Here is a 17,522-nt window from a genome sequence, read left to right on the forward strand (position 1 = left end):
ATTTGTAACAAAGTACATAGCAAGCTTGGGCTCCTGAACCCACAAAAATGTGACATTAGATGTTGAGCGTTTGCTCTTCAGTCAGAGTCAGAACAGCCGCGAATGTGTCTTGTTGTACAGTTAGTTTGCACAAGGCGTTTCATGGGCATATAATAGAGCTGCACTTCCCCCACTATAGCTCGATACTGTGGATATCTAGTGCGCTCAAACCGCTGCATGGAGGATGTTGTGATGATTATGACAACCTGGACTTGGTGCTTTCAGACTTGTCGATGAGGAAGACCTTGATGTCTGATGGATTTGGAACACAGCACCGCCAAAGTGAGATTAAGACAGAGCTCTGAGGGACCTGCATGACTTGACAGGAATTTTCATACGCGCCAGCCTGGAGCGAGGCATGTCGAAGCCTGCGTCTAACTGCAGCACGGTATTGTCATCCTTTCAGGTCAACTGAGCGCAAGGCTGCTGAGGCTGACGCCTGATCAAAACGGCAGGAATAGTCGACCGTTCTGGACAGGGAAGGAGCGCGTCTCACCCTGGGGCAACCACAGAGAAGGGGCTTTGTTTGTTTCCCGCACTGCACGTGTGCTCAACGCTCATTGCCCTGAAGCTGGACGAAAAAGAATAACGGTGAGCGAAAGCCGTTGGCGCTAGACTGTTCACTTGATCGTCATTTCCATAATCGATAAGCAACCCAAGCTTAGCGGCCGACTTGCTCAATGTCACGGCCGCAACTCTACCTAGCTCCATCACTCCAAGGCAGATCTACCATTTCTACACTCTTGCAAAACAGTACCGAGCATCACACTCGTTTGCTTGCCTGATCGAAACGCCACCTCGACGACTACCCGGCTGCTGCATATCATAGCGTTTGCAGGCAGATTCACCGCACTCGCTTGAGCACGCCCGTCCATGGCGACTTATGGAACGCCCTCGTGAAAGTCCCGACCACCAACGCAACAGCAGGTACGATTACATTTCGCTCGTTTTTCGGCGCCCGTAGTAGGTCTGTCCACTACGACAACTCGCGTTTATTTGCTGCGACACTACACCCACAATCACTTTTGCTGCTGCACCGGCTCAGGGCTGCCACGGCCACCACCACGGCTACAGCCGGCGCACGCCATCGAGTTGATAGCCAAACAATCAGAATCTCATGTCGTCCAGAGTCACACGTTCATCTGCGAGGCCCTCAGCAGGCTCCTCCAACGAGAATCCACCGAACCCTTCCGCCCCTCCACCATTCCACGCCCCGCCTGCCACCTCTCGCAAGCGGAAGAAGGCCACCACAGAGGCAAGCCCAGAGCAGTCTAACGAGGCAGGAGAGGCTCCACCTACGCGTAGTGCCCGTGCTAAGCGCACCAAGATCGAGACTGAGAGCTCGTCTGCTGCAGCGCCGACTCGCTCTAAGAAGGCAAAGGGCAAAGCAGCCATGTCGTCATCTGGGTATGTCCGAGCTGACCCACCGGAGGAGTATGTGTTGACAGAGCGTAGGCCTTCAGCAGATCCGGTAGCGGAGAAATCCTCACGGCGAGGGAAAGGCGGCCGCAAGAGCTCAGGTCAAGGTGATAACTCGTGGCGTCAGTCAGGATCCTTGCTACGTGCTGAACATGGAGCAGATTCTCCTTCCACATCACGACGCAACTCACGCAAATCTGCGAAGACAGACGAGGACACGAACATGGAGGATGCGCCAGAGGACAGGTCTGAGGACGAACCACGGACGCCAGGCGACGAGCACACGAGCGACGACGGCAACGATGGTGGTGCAGGTACCCGCTACGGCGAAGACGACGATGATGACGACGACGATCCCTTTACGAGCGGTTTTCTTGGGCGCAATCCCCATGCCAGCCTCTCGGCGCTACGACAGCTCACTGGGATGATGTCTGGCAATGCACAGCGGCTGCAAGGCATTCTGGAGCAGCTCAAGTCACCAGACGTGTCTCTACAGCTGATTGCTCTACAAGACCTATCTGAGGTGCTCCTCATGGCAACCGAAGACATGCTCGCCGGCCACTTCTCTCCCGACGCATACGTGAAGGAGCTGGTTAAGCTCATGCAGCCGAACGATTTCACCGGTGAGGAGAACCCGGAAGTCATGCTGCTCGCATGTAGATGTCTGGCCAATCTGATGGAAGCTCTGCCCGCCGCAACCGCCAATGTCGTATATGGAGGCGCGGTACCGGTCTTGTGTTCGAAGCTGCTCGAGATTGATTTCATTGATCTTGCCGAGCAGAGCTTGAGCACGCTAGAGAAGATCTCAGTCGAGTTTCCTACACAAATCGTACGGGAGGGCGGTCTGACGGCTTGTCTGACGTTCCTCGACTTCTTCGCAACGAGCACACAGCGGACAGCAGTCACGACAGCAGCAAACTGCTGTCGCAACATTCCTGATGACTCGTTCGCCACCGTACGTGATGTCATGCCGATCCTGGAGAACATTTTGAACAACAGCGATCAGAAGGTTGTCGAGCAGGGGTGCATTTGTGTGTCACGGATTGTGCAGAGCTTCAGACATCAGGAGGAGAAGCTCGAAGAGTTGGTTAGCCCGGGGTTGTTAAAGGCGATCCTGGCACTTTTGCTGCCTGGCACCACGAATCTTATCGGACCGCACATTCACACCATGTTCTTGCAGGTCATTGCGTACACAGCCAAAGCGAGCCCGCGCTCGTCAGCCGAACTGCTCAAAATGAACGTGGTCGATACCCTGTACCAGATCCTGACAGGCGTTTCCCCACCCAGCGGGACAGAAGACGTTGCAACTAAGATAGACTCGGTTGTCATCATGCAGGCATTGATTCACCGACCAAAGGATCAGGTGTTCGAAACGCTCAACGTCATCTGCGAGCTGTTGCCCGACGTTACGAACGATGGGCTCTCATATCTCGAAGATCTGTTCGATGCTGGGTACCCTGGGCGCGACCATCCGCCTTTGTCTTCCGAGACCAAGAAGACCAGCAACGAGAAGCGCGTGGAACTTTTCGAGGGATGCAAGACGGAGGTTAAGCGCTTCGCCGTCATTCTGCTTCCCACCCTTACCGACGTATATTCGAGTACAGTGAACCTGAATGTCCGACAGAAGGTACTCACTGCCCAGCTGAAGATGCTCTCCAATCTCGACACCGATATTCTTCAGGAAGCACTGCGTGCTGTGCCTTACGCCTCATTCCTGGCATCGATTTTCTCGCAACAAGACCATCCCACCTTGGTCACATACGCTCTTCAGGCAGCTGAATTGCTATTGAAGCGCCTGGAGTCCATATACCGATATCAGTTTTACCGTGAGGGCGTCATCGCGGAAATCTCTGTCCTGGCCAACCGCCCCAGCAAGGCCTTGGAAGTCCGCACTAAAGATTCCAAGCCAACGGTTGATATAGAGGCTATTCCAGAATCCGGCGCCGGCGCAACATCAACAGCAGATCAAGGCGCGGTATGCGAAGCTGCTGACCCTATGGACGTTGAGACGCACTCGGAAGATAACGATGATGAGGACGAGGGTGATGAAGATGAGGATCGCAACGAAAATGGTGACGACCAGGATGATGATGATGATGATGATGATGACTCTGATTCATCATCTTCATCTGACCAAAACCCTCTACCACTCCCCAACATTGACGACATCATCACCCTGCGCGCCAAGAAGTTTATCGAAGTCCATGAGAAAGACAGCGACAGGCCAGTCCGAGACAAGGCGTCTGCGGTGTTGGACGACCTGAAGTCTCTCGCAAAAGATCTCAAGGAGTGCACATTGCAAGGTAATACGGATAACTGCTCGGAGTTGTTCACGCGACTGGCAAAATACTTCGAAGGCGATGCCTTAGAAAGCATTACGAGCTACGAGTTGAAGTCTTCTAAGATCGTGGACGTACTACTAGAACTCTTCTCGACCGACAGCCCCACGACTGGCGCAGAACCACGATCGCTGTTCCTCGAAGCGTTCATGGGTGCCAGCAACAAGGATAAGATCAAAACCACTAGCAGTGCGTCTCCGGCAACACCATTCAGTGTCCTGGTGAACAAGCTTCAAGATCTTTTAAGTAGATCTGAGCACTTCGAGGTGATCACCGTACATCAGAACTCCTACGATGGCCGCGGCAGCGCACCAAACATGTTGGCAAAGCAACTTCGACTCAAGCTCGTCGCAGAAGAGGATTCCGGCATCCCTAAATCGTATCGTAACATCATGGTATCTATTCACGCCATTGCTACATTCAAGGCGCTGGACGATTACCTTCGACCCCGTATGCATGTTGCTGCCGAGCGGCCGCGAGGAAGCAGGACGAGGGATCAATTTGCTGCATACGCCCAAGCTCTTGCGGAAGGACGTGCGCCTCCGCCCCCAGAGACGCCCAGCGAGACTTCCGGTCGGCCATCAAAGAAGTCATCAAAATCAAAGTCGAGGTCGAACGAAGATTCGGAAGCTGGTCCCAGCTCTGCATCACGCGAGAAGACACGTCGCTCGAGCCGTCGCCAACAGACGCAGCCACCACCTCCACCGCCACCACCACCACCGGCCCCCAAAGCTCGCTCAAGCAGTAGTCAGGATCCGCTCGAATGCGCAGACGAGGGACGCTTGTCCGACCAGGATTCGTTAGACGAGAACGCTGCGCTGAACGCCATCGTAGATGAGCTCGAAGAGGAGCTTGAGAACGAGCTCGAGGATGCGCTCGACAACGATGAGTCCGACCCGTCAGCGGTCAGTGTCGAGGTAGCATCGACCGGTAAGGCTACAGCTCGTAAAGAGGATGGTACCAGGATTGCCACACCCATCCCAGGCACACCATCAGCGAAACCCTCGGATCGCTTGAGTACTCCAGCTTCACGCTTGACCGCACTGCTGCAAGACTCTGCCTTGCGACAGAGCCTGTCATATGCTGCCGCTGTACAGTCGACGCTGCAAGACTGGCACATCGAGTTCAGCGTGAACGACCAGCCGATCTTGGCCGACACAACCATCTATCGTGTTGTGCACTTCAATCAAGCGCAGGCATCGGACGTATCTCAACGTACAGTATGGAACGCTGTTCACACCATCAAGTTCAAGCGCGTACCTGGCCCACCTCCAGGCGAGGCGTCCTCACAAACCCCACCACCAGAAACAAAGGTTGGAGGCCAGACCATGCCAGCGTCATTGGACCACCACCCTATCACATCGGGTATCCTTCGACTACTCAACCTTCTCCATGGTCTGAACTCCCATCTCGATGACGTCCTTTCCGAGAACAAGGATCAGATCAAGCTGAACGTTGAGCCGCTTTCGCAGTTCGTGAATACAAAGCTTACAGCGAAACTCAATCGTCAACTTGAGGAGCCCTTAATCGTAGCAAGCAACTGCCTACCGAGCTGGAGCGAGGATCTTGCTCGCTTCTATCCTTTTCTGTTCCCCTTCGAATCGCGCCATCTCTTCGTCCAGTCCACCTCCTTCGGGTACTCTCGTTGCATGACGCGCTGGCAAAATACTCAAAATTCCAACGATACCAGGAACGATCGCCATCGCGACGAACGACCCTTCCTTGGCAGACTTCAGCGACAGAAGGTCAGAATTTCTCGGTCAAGGATTCTCGAATCTGCTATGAAGGTCATGCAACTCTACGGACACTCTCCTAGTGTCTTGGAGGTGGAGTATTTCGAAGAAGTAGGTACGGGTCTTGGCCCAACCCTGGAGTTCTACTCTACCGTCTCCCGCGAGTTCTCGAAGAAGAAACTCAAGATCTGGAGGGAGAACGACTCTAACGGCCCGGATGAATATGCCTTTGGAAAGCGAGGTCTGTTCCCGGCACCCATGAGCGCACAGCAGGCTGCTTCAGAAGACGGCGAGAAGAAGCTTGAGATGTTCAAGGTCCTCGGAAAGTTCGTTGCGCGGTCAATGCTGGACTCGCGCATCATCGATGTGTCCTTCAACCCTACATTGTTCCGACTCAGCGACAGCAGCAGTACAGTCATCACGCCTTCGCTTGCGACCATAAAGACCGTCGATGAGGATCTTGCAAAGTCCCTGAGGCTGTTGAAGAAGTTCGCAGATGCCAAGAAGCAAATCGACGATGATCAAGACAAGGCTGGCGGGCAGCGAGCTGAGGCTGCGCAGAACATTCGCTTCCAAGATTGCACTGTCGAAGATCTGGCACTCGACTTCACATTGCCCGGTTACCCTTCCATCGAGCTGATCGAAAATGGTGCGCATACAGCGGTGACCATTGACAATGTCGATTTATATGTTGAGAAGGTACTCGACCTCACTTTGGGCTCTGGAGTGAAGCGTCAAATCGATGCTTTCAGTGCTGGGTTCTCAGAGGTGTTCCCCTACTCTGCATTGCGAGCCTTCACACCTGACGAGCTTGTTATGCTGTTTGGCAGGAATGACGAGGATTGGTCACTCGAAAGTAAGTCATCCCAGATCTTTCACCAGAATCAAGCTAATCAAATACTAGCTCTCATGGACTCGATCAAGGCCGATCACGGCTACAACCTCGATAGCAAGAGCGTTCACAACCTGCTCACCACAATGAGCCAGTACACACCAGAAGAGCGTCGAGACTTCCTACAGTTTATCACTGGCAGCCCGAAGCTTCCTATTGGCGGTAAGCAATGCTCATCTTCGGCAAAAAGAACCAGCACTAACGAGATCACAGGCTTCAAGAGTCTCACGCCCATGTTCACCGTTGTCTGCAAGCCAGCAGAACCACCATACACATCCGACGATTACCTCCCATCCGTTATGACTTGCGTCAACTACCTCAAGATGCCGGACTACAGCACTTTGGATGTGCTGCGCGAGAAGCTAAGCGTTGCGGTTAAGGAGGGCCAGGGCGCTTTCCATCTTTCATAGACAGCTCATTGTATGAGCGAGTCAAGGTGCACAGGTTGCAAAGATTTGTTAGCAATGTTTTTTTGGGCATTTCAGGGTGCATGGTAACGGCCTTACGACATCACAGAGAAGACAGGTGGGGTCATGCATTGTAGGTAGTCTAGGCGTCTTTCTCAAAGCGATATTGAGGTTCATATCTCGTTACGAGAGAGTAGAATCGCAAGATATTGATATCACCCGACGACCAAGCAAAGATTCAAAGTAGCTAGGCTGCAGAGCTGTGAACTGGCCTGCCTCGGGCCGTTGCCGGGAGACCAGAGTGGAGTCTAGCCTTGCGATCGCTCGACCTAATCTTAGACTTGGGTCCATGCTTCCAGACCGCTACATCATCTTGCATCTTTTTATGCACCTGTAGACCACAACACTCTCCAAGACACGTCACGGTCAATGCTACCTTGAGACATATAGCGACCTTTGTCTATTGGCTGACGCAATGTGAAAGAAGTCGTGATCGAGGTATCTCAAAAAGTATACGGCCAAAGAAAGGGATAAGCTTGGACGGGTGGGTTAGGCCCTGAGTACTGTGGAGACAGGACAGCACAGCAAGTAGCTCGTGCTTCTCCAGACGAGATGAGGCTCCTTTAAGACTATGTCTCGCCCCGGACTCTGAGTTTCAGATCTTTCTTGCAACTCCATTTTCATTCGTCTTTTTCTCATTTTTCAGTAACGGACGATTTCATTACCAACCTCTAAGCCGTGAACGATCACGCAGCTCGACCCACGCACAACATCTTACAACTCGAGCGCTAGACGTCTAAACCCCTTGTAATTCAAGAAACAACCCGACCAAGTCCCACGGCCACCATGTCCTCCACACTCCTCCCCCGCAACGACGATAAATCCGCAGGCACGGTCGCCGTTGTGATATTCATCGCTGGCACCATCATCCTCGTCCTCGTCATCATCCTGATCCTTTTGTTCTTCAAGAAGCGCCGGTCTGCACGCACAAAAAAGACGTTCATACCACGCCTCGAACGCCAGCGCGGAGGGAAATACGGGAAGTTGGAGGAAGACGAGGAGCAGGCGTGGAGTGCAGATATGGGGCATGATGATGGGCTGGGAAAGGGGAGCTATGCACCGGTGAGTGGAGATAAGGTGTGGAGGAGTCATAGGGGTTGATGGAAAAAGTGTACAGTGCATGAGATGGATCGGCTAACGCTCTGACAGGTACATAACGAGTCGATGGGGTACCAGAGCCAAACAATACACCATGGCAATGCTCTAAAAGACACATACCGATGACGTTCGATCGGAAGAGATATACATATCTACGATATACTGCCGGCACCAGGAAACGCCCACGTCATCTCAGCCGGATCTGAGGACCACGCAAGGCGTTGGGAGTCTTTGGGAACCGGGCACAGAAGGGTTTGGTAGGGGCATACAGCAAAACGAAGAGCCTCTGGGGAAAGAGATCTCGGCTCAAGGAAGGCAGTTTTCGAAGGGAGGATTTGTGACAAGCGCGAAGACTGATTTAGGTGATATCAACGGTGAAGCGGAAGTTCCTTTTGTCATCCATAGCATAGCGTTCGGAACAATCTGTCTCCTCGAACTTTCATGCAGGCATGATCAAACCCATTTTTCCACCACGCGGACATCTAATTTTCCCTTATGGTCATCGTGCTTACATGAGGGAAATGCGTTGACAGTCGACTGGGGCGATACACTGTAATGTTGGATCCTAGGCAATCCTATGCCTCAAGGAAATTCACCACTCGCTATTGGGAAATTCACCACAAGTCTGTCGCGCTTATACGGAGGACTAGGGTAACTCACTCTCAGTTATCGAAGATGGAAGGTTTGCCAAGCGAGTGTATCCAATTCTTGGTGCTATATACAATCCACTGCCCTTTTTGATCCATTAAAATCAGATCATTGTCATCTTAACAGCTTCTTCAGCATACTAGCTCAAGCCATCGGCTCGATTGTACAAGCCCGTCTTCCCTTTCTACGGACTATTCAGTCCTCCTCTTGAGAGTCAGCAAGAGCGGAGTCAGCAGCACCGGCAGAAGACTGTGCCTTCTTGCCCCCAGCACCGGTGGCTGCACCAGCACTAGTCGATGCGCCAGCGCCAGTAGCCACGCCAGCTCCGGTGCCTGTGGTCGCGCCGGTGCCTGTGGTCGCGCCAGTGCCGGTTGTAGCACCGGTGCCGGTTTGCGAATTAGAGCCTGTAGTGGCGCCCGTACCAGTTTGCGAGTTGGTGCCTATGTACATCAGTATATGAACTTGCACATATCAGAACAGGGATTACAAACCGGTGGTGGTCTGGCCTTGTCCGGCAGCGGCGCCTGTTCCTTGCTGAGCGGTAGATCCAGTCTGTCCCTGGCCGGCGGTGCCTGCTGTGCCTGTGGCTGTTGACTGTTAGTATGTAAGGCAACTGTTCGCGGGATTGAACTTACTAGAGCCAGTGCCTGTGGTTCCGGTTGTGCCTGTAGTGCTTGTCTGTCCTTGTCCTGCGGTTCCTGCGGCGCCTGTGGTTCCGGTTGTGCCTGTAGTGCCTGTCTGTCCTTGTCCTGCTGTTCCTGCTGTTCCTGCTGTTCCTGCTGTTCCTGTAGTGCCTGTCTGTCCTTGTCCTGCTGTTCCTGCTGTTCCTGTAGTGCCTGTCTGTCCTTGTCCTGCTGTTCCTGCTGTTCCTGCTGTTCCTGCTGTTCCTGCTGTTCCTGCGGTGCCAGCTGCGCCGGTAGCTAAGTCTTGTCAGTATATCATTGATACGATGTTCGAAGTCACATACTGGAGCCAGTTCCTGTAGTGCCAGTGGTCCCTGTCTGCCCTTGTCCAGCAGTACCTGCGGTACCAGCAGCTAGAAAAAGTCAGTCGCCGCTTCAATGATGGACGAACGTCGAAGCTTACTGCCAGCGCCACCCTGAGTGCCTGCAGTGCCTGTAGTACCTGTAGCGCCGGTGCCTTGAGATCCGGTGGTTCCTGCAGTGCCGGTGGATCCAGCTATCCTTTGTCAGCTAGGTCTTGTCAAGATGAAAATGGACTCACTCTGGCCATTGCCGGTTGCGCCGCCGGCTGTGCCAGCACCCTGTTGGGTCTGACCAGCACCTGTCGTACCTGTAGTACCAGCACCTGTTTGAGTATTGCCGGTACCGGCTGTGCCAGCGCCAGCGGTCTGACCATTTCCACGACCATTTCCAGTCGCACCTGTAGCGGTGGAGGTGGAGTTGTTGCCGCCCTATAGATGTCAGTCAGTCATTGATAAAAGGTGAGTTAATATGTAACTTACAGTAACGCCAGAACCGTTAGCGCCGGCAGCACTTGTAGCACCAGTTGCGCCTGTGGCTCCCTTCGAGATAGGTCAGTTAAATTCCTAGGGATCACAGGGCACGTGAAAACCTACTGTAGCACCTGTGGCGCCAGTTATGCCCGCAGCAGCAGAAGGCGAAGCCTTAGCACCAGCAGCTCCCTTAGTGCCAGAGGCCTTTCCGCCCGCAGCATTGCCAGCAGCATTGCCAGCAGCATTGCCAGCAGCGGCCGGCGCATTTCCTCCAGCCGCGCCACCTGCAGCACCGCCGATAAGGTCAGCAATGCCGCCTGCGCCGGCAGCTCCTCCAGCACCACCGGCAGCTCCACCGAGAAGGTCAGTTACACCGCCAGCAGCACCTCCTGCCCCTCCTGCTCCACCTGTCAACCCTCCTAGGAGTTGATCAAGTTCTGTACTAGAGTTAAAGTTTATTCTAGAGAGTAGATAGTGGAGAGTATAGTCACATACGGCGCTTAGTCCTCATCTTCTCGTGGGCGATCTGGCGCACAGAAGCGACAAAGTGGGCGGGCATCTTCTGGGTGCCATCGGTTTGCTGGCGATGTTAACTTGTATGTAAACCATGTACAACTCGGAGCACCTACGACCCATCGCTTAGCAGAGTGGAGCTGTGCCGGGGCGGCGACAGTGGAAGCGGCCAAAGTGGCGAGAAGGATGGATGCCTCGAACTTCATATTGATAGATTGAAAAGTATAAATTACTGCGCTGCAGTAGAATATAGAGAAAGAAAGAATAGAAAGCCGACTAGCAGCAATACCAGAAAGTAGTAGGGAGAGAAAGGATCAAAGGTATTATCTCTGGAAAAGCACTGATCAAGTATCGAACTGGAGAAGCAAACCTACATCGTGATGGAGCTACCATATATATTAACCTCCATGGGGTAGGACCGATACGGAGTAGCCGTCTGGTCTCAGCTTGTTGACGCGTTCTCGAGCATCAGTCGATGAGCAACAACCCTATTGCGAGGCTGCAGCAATGCGCAGATCCAGAGTCCCTGAGGCATAGACTTGGTGCGGAGCAGGTTGCGGATTGTCCAACCTGTAACTGTAATATTCAAGATCGTCAAACGATGGTGGTGGGCTGGGTTCCACTGTTAGAGGGAAGCGAATGCTTGTTTGCTTGTCAGTGTGGCTCAGCACGGTGAGCGTCTGGAGGCATGACGTAGCAGGGTGTAGGCTTAAGAATGCTCGTTCTTGAAGCTATGGTGAGGAAATTCTTCTCATCATGCATGTTGAGCATGTGTCGATGCTGCGCAGAAGTGTCCCTTCCGTACTTTTCGTGTCAATCATGTTTACAATCACCGCCATTCCAGACGGACTGCACCATCAACAAGCCCCAGTTCCCATCTCTTCCTCAATCACATCTCGTCACCACAGTCAATCTCACCACTTTCAACCTCACAACCTCACAAACCCACGACCTTAGTGCAGCATCTCGCGTCGCGACTTCCATGAAACGACAGCGCGGCGCCGTGGATCTCCGAGCAGAAACCGCGCGTTTTGGTTTCAAAACCCCACATATTCCACAGTAGCGAAAGAAATTGCTACGTGCTGTGTGAGAACCCTCTTTTGACGTGCTGTCGTGTGTTTTGGGCTTGGTCTGGCCGACATGAGGTGATGGTTGGAAGAAGGTTAATTGCTAGCGGCGACGCTAGTGTAAGAGAGCCTGAAACAGAGATAGGGCGATCCTAAGGCAGAGCCGCATTTGATGTCTGGGGAATGAGGCTGCGATGTAGTTGGTATGAACATGTGAGTTTGATTGCTTTTGTACATGTTGTGCTTTGCACTGCGCCGGTATATGTAATCATAAATCTATCTTCAGCCGAGTATCTTCACGCTGACTGTATGTACAATATTCGAGCCCAAGTCTTGTTCATCTCCTTCTGTTCATGCCGGTGACGAGCAACTCACCAGAGCCGACTTCGACTTTCCAGCCTTCCTCGACAAGCGCTTTCACAACTGCTGGTCCAAGTTTGCCTCTGCCATCAGCGCTGTGCCTACCCAAGCCGACAACAATCCTATAGCTGCCGACCCCTCCACGTGCACCGCCGTACTCTGCTATGCGCTGTTCGCCAAGCGAGTTCCACCACATCTGTGTCCTCTGTCTGGCGATTCTTGCCGCATCCGCCACAGTGACTCCGTGCAGATCGAGGATCGTGGACGAAGATTGCTGTGCAACGAATGCATCGGCATCAGCCTGGCTCATAACCTTCATGTTGGCATCATAGTTTCTGGCTTCTTGTGCGTAGTACCCTGCAACAGCCTTCATGCGCCCGCCCTTGCGATGAGCCTCTGCTGCTTTCTGGTACGCTTCATTGCGTCGTAGGGCTACCGACGCAGTTGTATGTGGCCGGATGGATGAAGGCAGGTCCGGGAGCTTGCTCGCTCGAGGCTCATCGTCGTCAAGATTGACAGGCGCGTATTTGAAGTCAAGCTTGATACCGCCTTTGCCACCGGTCTCGCTTGCTGGCTGCTCGGTGAGGGCCTTCGCCATGTCTCGCGCCTTGTCTGGTGAGCCGTCTACAAGTCGTACGAGCGCCACAGCCTGACCAAGACCAATCGTGGGGAAGTCTTCGGTGACAGTCGTAGCATCTATCACGAAGCCGGCGTCAGGCTCTTCGTTCTCATGGGCCTTCATGTCCTTATTCACAAAGGCCAAGATGGTACCAGACAGCGACGCGCTCTTCTCGTGGTACATTGAAGAAACGACCTTCGCTGGGAGCTTTGTACGTGCTGTGATGAACTCTACGTCGCGGCTGCTGTTCTGCCAGCGGTTGGGCGTCGCAGTGCCGGAGAGGTCGGTTCCAGAGAAGTTGGCGGAACTTACATCGTACAGGGAGACCTTCTGTTTCCTCTTGCCCTTACCCTTCTTGCTCTTCTGCGGTACATGATGGCCCTCAAAGAAGGCGTCTATGCCCTTAGCAAATGGCGCCGCTTCCTCGGTGGGACTTATCCTTGCGTCCTCGAAGTAGACGTGGTTCAACAGCTCGTCTGTAGCCTTGCTGAAGTCGTCATTGCACTTCTTCAGTGTATATGCCACAAGTTCTGGGCGCAAATTGGGAAAAGTCTCTGCCAGCAGTAGCTCCTTGGTCTTTATGTCGAAATGCTCGGTGTCCTTGTAGTAGCCTCCCTCCCATGACTCCTCGGAGCCATCTGCTGACCTTCCATCCACGCTGAGCGCCGAGAGATCGTTTGAGAGGTGTGTCGCGTCGGTTAAGGTCGTTCGCGTCACCCAAGTGTCTGCGTTCGAGTCGACATCTGAGCTGTGCTTGCCGGGGCTGTCGCGTACAGGGCCTCCACTGCTGCCAGAGGCATCGAACTCGGTAAGCTGCTCTGCGATGGCTGAGGCTTTGATGGGGTCGAGCAGTTCTCTAGCTTGCTCTAACGCGTTGGGCGCATCTGCAAAGTCGCTGTAGAATGCAGCAACGAGGGCGGGATCTATTGGTGGGCAATATTCTTGCTGCAGACTGGTTAGCGAAGATGTGCGACCTTGACCACGCGTGTATACCTCAAGAATGCGTAGATGTTCATCCATCTTTAGTTCTGTAGTGGTGTCGATTTATATACGCAAGTTGCATGCTCGTAAGGAAGGAAGTCGAAAGAGCTTGAACTCGAGATAGCAAACTTGCAGTCGCTGCCACGGTTCAGACGAAACTGGCTGCTTTTCGTTTGCTTGCGCAGTTGTTGGTGGTTACACAGCTTGGTTGCCTGTCGGGTTGTACCGAAGCCGCACGCAGTCAAAGAGGGGTCAAAATTGCTGGGCTTGCAGGCTTGGCGTTGTCGTCCGGCGCTCAAGGGCTGCTCGTCCAGAACATTGTTGCAGGAGTGAAAGAATGATTTCAGGACTTCAGCGAAGGTAACAAATCTCCCAAAGTACTAAGTTTGGCTGATTGCCAGACGTCATCTAAGGCCGGTCCGAAAAGCGCGTCATACAAGGATACGCTAAAGCGGTTGTTCATGGCTTGTGCACAACCACGACTCAATCATGACATTAAGTGACGAAAGTACTATATGGACTTCAAGATTGACCACCTCTGACATTATACGACATTCTATACATCAATGCGCGGAGTGTCGCGCCTGCTCATGTGAACGTCAAGCGCATGAATGGAGAAGTCTAAATGGCTTCAAGCATATCACAGTAGATATTCTTAGCAGTGACATTCGTGTGCTGATAAAGCTGTCTATACTAGCATAGTAACGCATGGCTTGCTAGGTAAGCCTACAACTATCTTTTGTCTAGATCCTAATATCAGCAATGGTCGATGAATCACACAACGTCACTACCGCTCTCGATGCACCAGTCTTCACGCCGTTCTCGTTCTTCGGCAATGCATACGCAGCAATCGTATCGAAGCTTCCCTTTCAATTCTCCTATGTGCAGCAAGTGCATGTCAAACTCAAAGCCGAAGCAGCCGTCATGTTCGTGTTCTACACCTTGAAGCACGTTCACGCACACTACAAGAGCTGGTATGCAAAGCGAAAAGAGAAGATGCTAAAGCAAGTCAGCCATGCAGCGAAGAAAGAGAAGAAGAGAAAGAAGAGGAACAGGGACAGGAGACATAAAAGGCAAAAATGAATGGGTTATTGCGTATGATTTACATTTATGTGTTACCCGTTACCAAGTTGGTACGTCTGTACACACGTCGTTGTTCCATCGCAGACAAATGAACACCCCTCATCCCCAGCTGAATATCTCCACGGTCTTTCATTCCTTGCCGAGTTATGTGGATCAAGACGCCATAGCTGCAAGCAGGGCGTAACCTAGTACAGGACTCTTGTCATACACAACGTCCAACAACCACATCGGATCCTGCTGGCGGCAGATGTGCCACGGACTCTAGATTTTGTGGGTGTGAGGGATGCCAATTGAGACAACCAAGATCAAAGTGAGAGCTCTAGTATCTCGCTTGTTGTTACATCCGCCGTCAAGCCCAGTGTACTGTGCGATGGAGACCATAGCCATCAACAACGTGATGTCAGAAGCAGTCATTATTGCCGAAGGCATGATCTATAATGACCTTTCCAGAAGCTGCGTGCCATGAGGACTGGGTTGTAGAGGTTGTATTGGAACGTCATCAAGACGGATTGAGGGCGCCCGAGATTCAGGACAGGGTTACGCTCTTGAAAGTTTGTGTAGCGCTTTTGAATGATCGATGCCCAGTAGTATAGGTTCCAGTTGGGCCACAAAAACATAAACGTACTTTTCAAGAACCGCACGGCGAATCGCCGCCAAGGCGAGGACTCGTGGTAGAAGACTAGGATCGTGTGATATCAGAACTGGAGCTGGGTTGCAATACGTTCGAGTAGTTCCATGATCAGAGCGGACAGCATAGTCTTCCAGAAATTTTGGAACAGGGTGCAGTGGCAGATGGGACAAACGTGACCATTGTCCATCTCAACCATGGCTGAAACACAATCTTTGCCGAATACGTGGTTGCATGGTAGAACGCGGACGCCTTCATGATCGTCGCCGTAGCTGCACCATCAGAACGAGCAGCGGTCGTCGTAGTAGGCATCGTTTGGATTCGCCAGGATGACTCTGCTAGCGAGGAAAGTCGACTTCGAGACGCCGAGATATCAGTCAAAGAAGGTCATTGTTGTCGCTGCTCAAGCAGTGTCGAGTGCTGCAGATAAGGAGGGTAGAGGTAGTCACAGCTGTGTGTGGGGGGAGTGCTGCTGTTGCGGAGGGAATGAAAAGCAACTTGTGTTTGGCGAGAGTAGGCAAGCCAAGCACGCTAACAAAAGTGAAAGTGAAAGTGCGGACGCATGAGTGAAATTGGAGCGCAGCGTCTCGTAGAAAAGATGAAAGCAGTGAACTGATCGCTGGCCATACTAACTGTTGTATGCATGTTCAACTCTAGAGAAACGCAGACGCGCTGAGGATGGGACATCATGCCCAGAAGTCTTAAGTGTGGGAGCAGTCCACCTGGACATGCAACGATAATGACAGGAGCTACGCAAGCATAACACAACAACGACGGAGACACATAGACTGAAAAGAGATAAAAGGAAGACAGTTGTTCAACGCTGCATATGGCCGATGTTTCGACTTTCTAACTGAGTTTTAGTAGTCACCATCATCATATCTCTGCTCGTCTCTCCCCTCATCATACGCGTTGTCCATGCGATCCCCAAAGTCCTCGACATCGTCCACAGCATTATCCCACTTGTTCTCAATGTCTTGTGGGATGTCCTCTACCTCCTGGACCTTCTCGCCAGTCCACCTCGCCGCATCCTCAGGGAACTCTTCGACGTCGTTTACAGCATTGTCCCAGCCGTTCTCGACACGATCGCCGAAGTTCTCTACATTGCCGACTTGTTGGCCTGTCCAGTTCGCGGCGTTCTCGGGGAAGTTCTCGACGTCTTTGCCGAAGTTATCCATGCTCTGTTCCATGCGGTACTTATCCTCATCCCAATCTTGCTCTATGGGGTTGTTAGCATATTGAAGTATTGCAATTACTTTGAAGACCTACTGATGTTCTCGCCCTCGTGCATCAGCAGCGCACCACCGACAAGACCAGCAGCTCCTCCAGCAGCGTACTTCCACGCATTACTGCCCTCCTTCTTCTGATGCTGTTCCTGCGGAGGGTAACCTCCGCCATAGCCACCATGCTGGCCGTAACCTTGTTGTTGGTCGTAGCCTCCTTGCTGTCCGTAGCCGCCACCGTATCCGCTCTGCTGTTGGCCGTAGCCTTGTTGCCCGTATCCACCCTGTGGTCCATAACCGCCTTGCTGTCCGTAGCCACCTTGGCTTTGGTTACCCGGACCGGGGTAGTTGAATGTGCGTTCGCCGGTCTGCTGGTTTACGAAGAGCCACCTGTTATCGCGGGAATCCCACTCGGCGTACCAAGGCGGAGAGACTGGTGGGGGACCGTGTTGCTGGCTCTGCTGCTGTTGCCCGCCATGCTGGCTCTGGCCTGTGAGGTTGTTGACGATGCTGTCAAGGAAGCCCATTTGATTGTCTGTGAGGTTGTGGATAGAGTATGTGAAGAGAGGAGGTGACAGGTATGTCAATTCGTTGAGGGATGAGATCGTCAAGCACGCAGTGGAGCACCCCCCGCGCTATTTATCATTCACATACATATGACGATCTACACGCATCTGTCACTCTGCAGGGTCCGCAAAGGCATTCAGCGCCAAACATCACCCTCCATCGCAACCTCAGCTACGATGTCCGCGGCCAATCCGTGCTCTTCCAAATCGCTGGCTTCTGATTATGCGATATAATGCTCCAGCCACTTCGAAGCGCTGCACAACTGTGCATGGATAAGGGATGAAGCTCGTGTTGCAGCTTAGAGATGGGGGGTAACGCTCCAGGCGCCGGGGGTATCGGTACGTCGGAGGAAACGAGATTAGGAGGCGCGTGGTCCGTGCCCACGCGGTT

General features: G+C 52.8%; 5 protein-coding genes across 5 annotated transcripts; 2 read left to right on the top strand and 3 right to left on the bottom strand.

Annotated features, from left to right (window-relative positions):
• Window positions 1-1,156: 1,156 nt before the first annotated feature.
• BU25DRAFT_461145 (thyroid hormone receptor interactor 12) lies at window positions 1,157-6,832 on the top strand (the record flags this gene model as incomplete). Its single annotated transcript, XM_033710418.1, has 4 exons — window positions 1,157-1,446; window positions 1,495-6,386; window positions 6,435-6,584; window positions 6,636-6,832. The coding sequence occupies 4 exons, from the start codon at window positions 1,157-1,159 to the stop codon at window positions 6,830-6,832; spliced, it is 5,529 nt and encodes a 1,842-aa protein (XP_033558827.1).
• A 743-nt stretch (window positions 6,833-7,575) lies between these two features.
• BU25DRAFT_493595 (uncharacterized protein) lies at window positions 7,576-8,113 on the top strand (the record flags this gene model as incomplete). Its single annotated transcript, XM_033711727.1, has 2 exons — window positions 7,576-7,951; window positions 8,039-8,113. Exons 1-2 carry the CDS (start codon window positions 7,676-7,678, stop codon window positions 8,111-8,113), a joined length of 351 nt encoding a protein of 116 aa, XP_033558828.1. The 5' UTR covers window positions 7,576-7,675.
• A 597-nt stretch (window positions 8,114-8,710) lies between these two features.
• On the bottom strand, window positions 8,711-10,810 carry BU25DRAFT_476407 (uncharacterized protein; the record flags this gene model as incomplete). Its single annotated transcript, XM_033710951.1, has 10 exons — window positions 8,711-9,075; window positions 9,127-9,222; window positions 9,271-9,555; window positions 9,603-9,671; window positions 9,722-9,814; window positions 9,860-10,049; window positions 10,101-10,160; window positions 10,215-10,528; window positions 10,587-10,671; window positions 10,721-10,810. The coding sequence occupies 10 exons, from the start codon at window positions 10,808-10,810 to the stop codon at window positions 8,831-8,833; spliced, it is 1,527 nt and encodes a 508-aa protein (XP_033558829.1). The 3' UTR covers window positions 8,711-8,830.
• A 1,074-nt stretch (window positions 10,811-11,884) lies between these two features.
• BU25DRAFT_374074 (uncharacterized protein) lies at window positions 11,885-14,009 on the bottom strand. Its single transcript, XM_033704054.1, has 2 exons — window positions 13,644-14,009; window positions 11,885-13,595 (listed from the first exon to the last, which is right to left on the bottom strand). Exons 1-2 carry the CDS (start codon window positions 13,668-13,670, stop codon window positions 12,009-12,011), a joined length of 1,614 nt encoding a protein of 537 aa, XP_033558830.1. The 5' UTR covers window positions 13,671-14,009; the 3' UTR covers window positions 11,885-12,008.
• Window positions 14,010-16,202: 2,193 nt separating this feature from the next.
• On the bottom strand, window positions 16,203-17,439 carry BU25DRAFT_450680 (uncharacterized protein; the record flags this gene model as incomplete). The annotated part of the gene is made up of 2 exons (XM_033709710.1): window positions 16,612-17,439; window positions 16,203-16,561 (listed from the first exon to the last, which is right to left on the bottom strand). Exons 1-2 carry the CDS (start codon window positions 17,090-17,092, stop codon window positions 16,203-16,205), a joined length of 840 nt encoding a protein of 279 aa, XP_033558831.1. The 5' UTR covers window positions 17,093-17,439.
• Window positions 17,440-17,522: the final 83 nt, after the last annotated feature.

The sequence above is a fragment of the Macroventuria anomochaeta genome, assembly GCF_010093625.1.
Source record: "Macroventuria anomochaeta strain CBS 525.71 unplaced genomic scaffold BU25scaffold_30, whole genome shotgun sequence".
NCBI lineage: Eukaryota > Fungi > Ascomycota > Dothideomycetes > Pleosporales > Didymellaceae > Macroventuria > Macroventuria anomochaeta.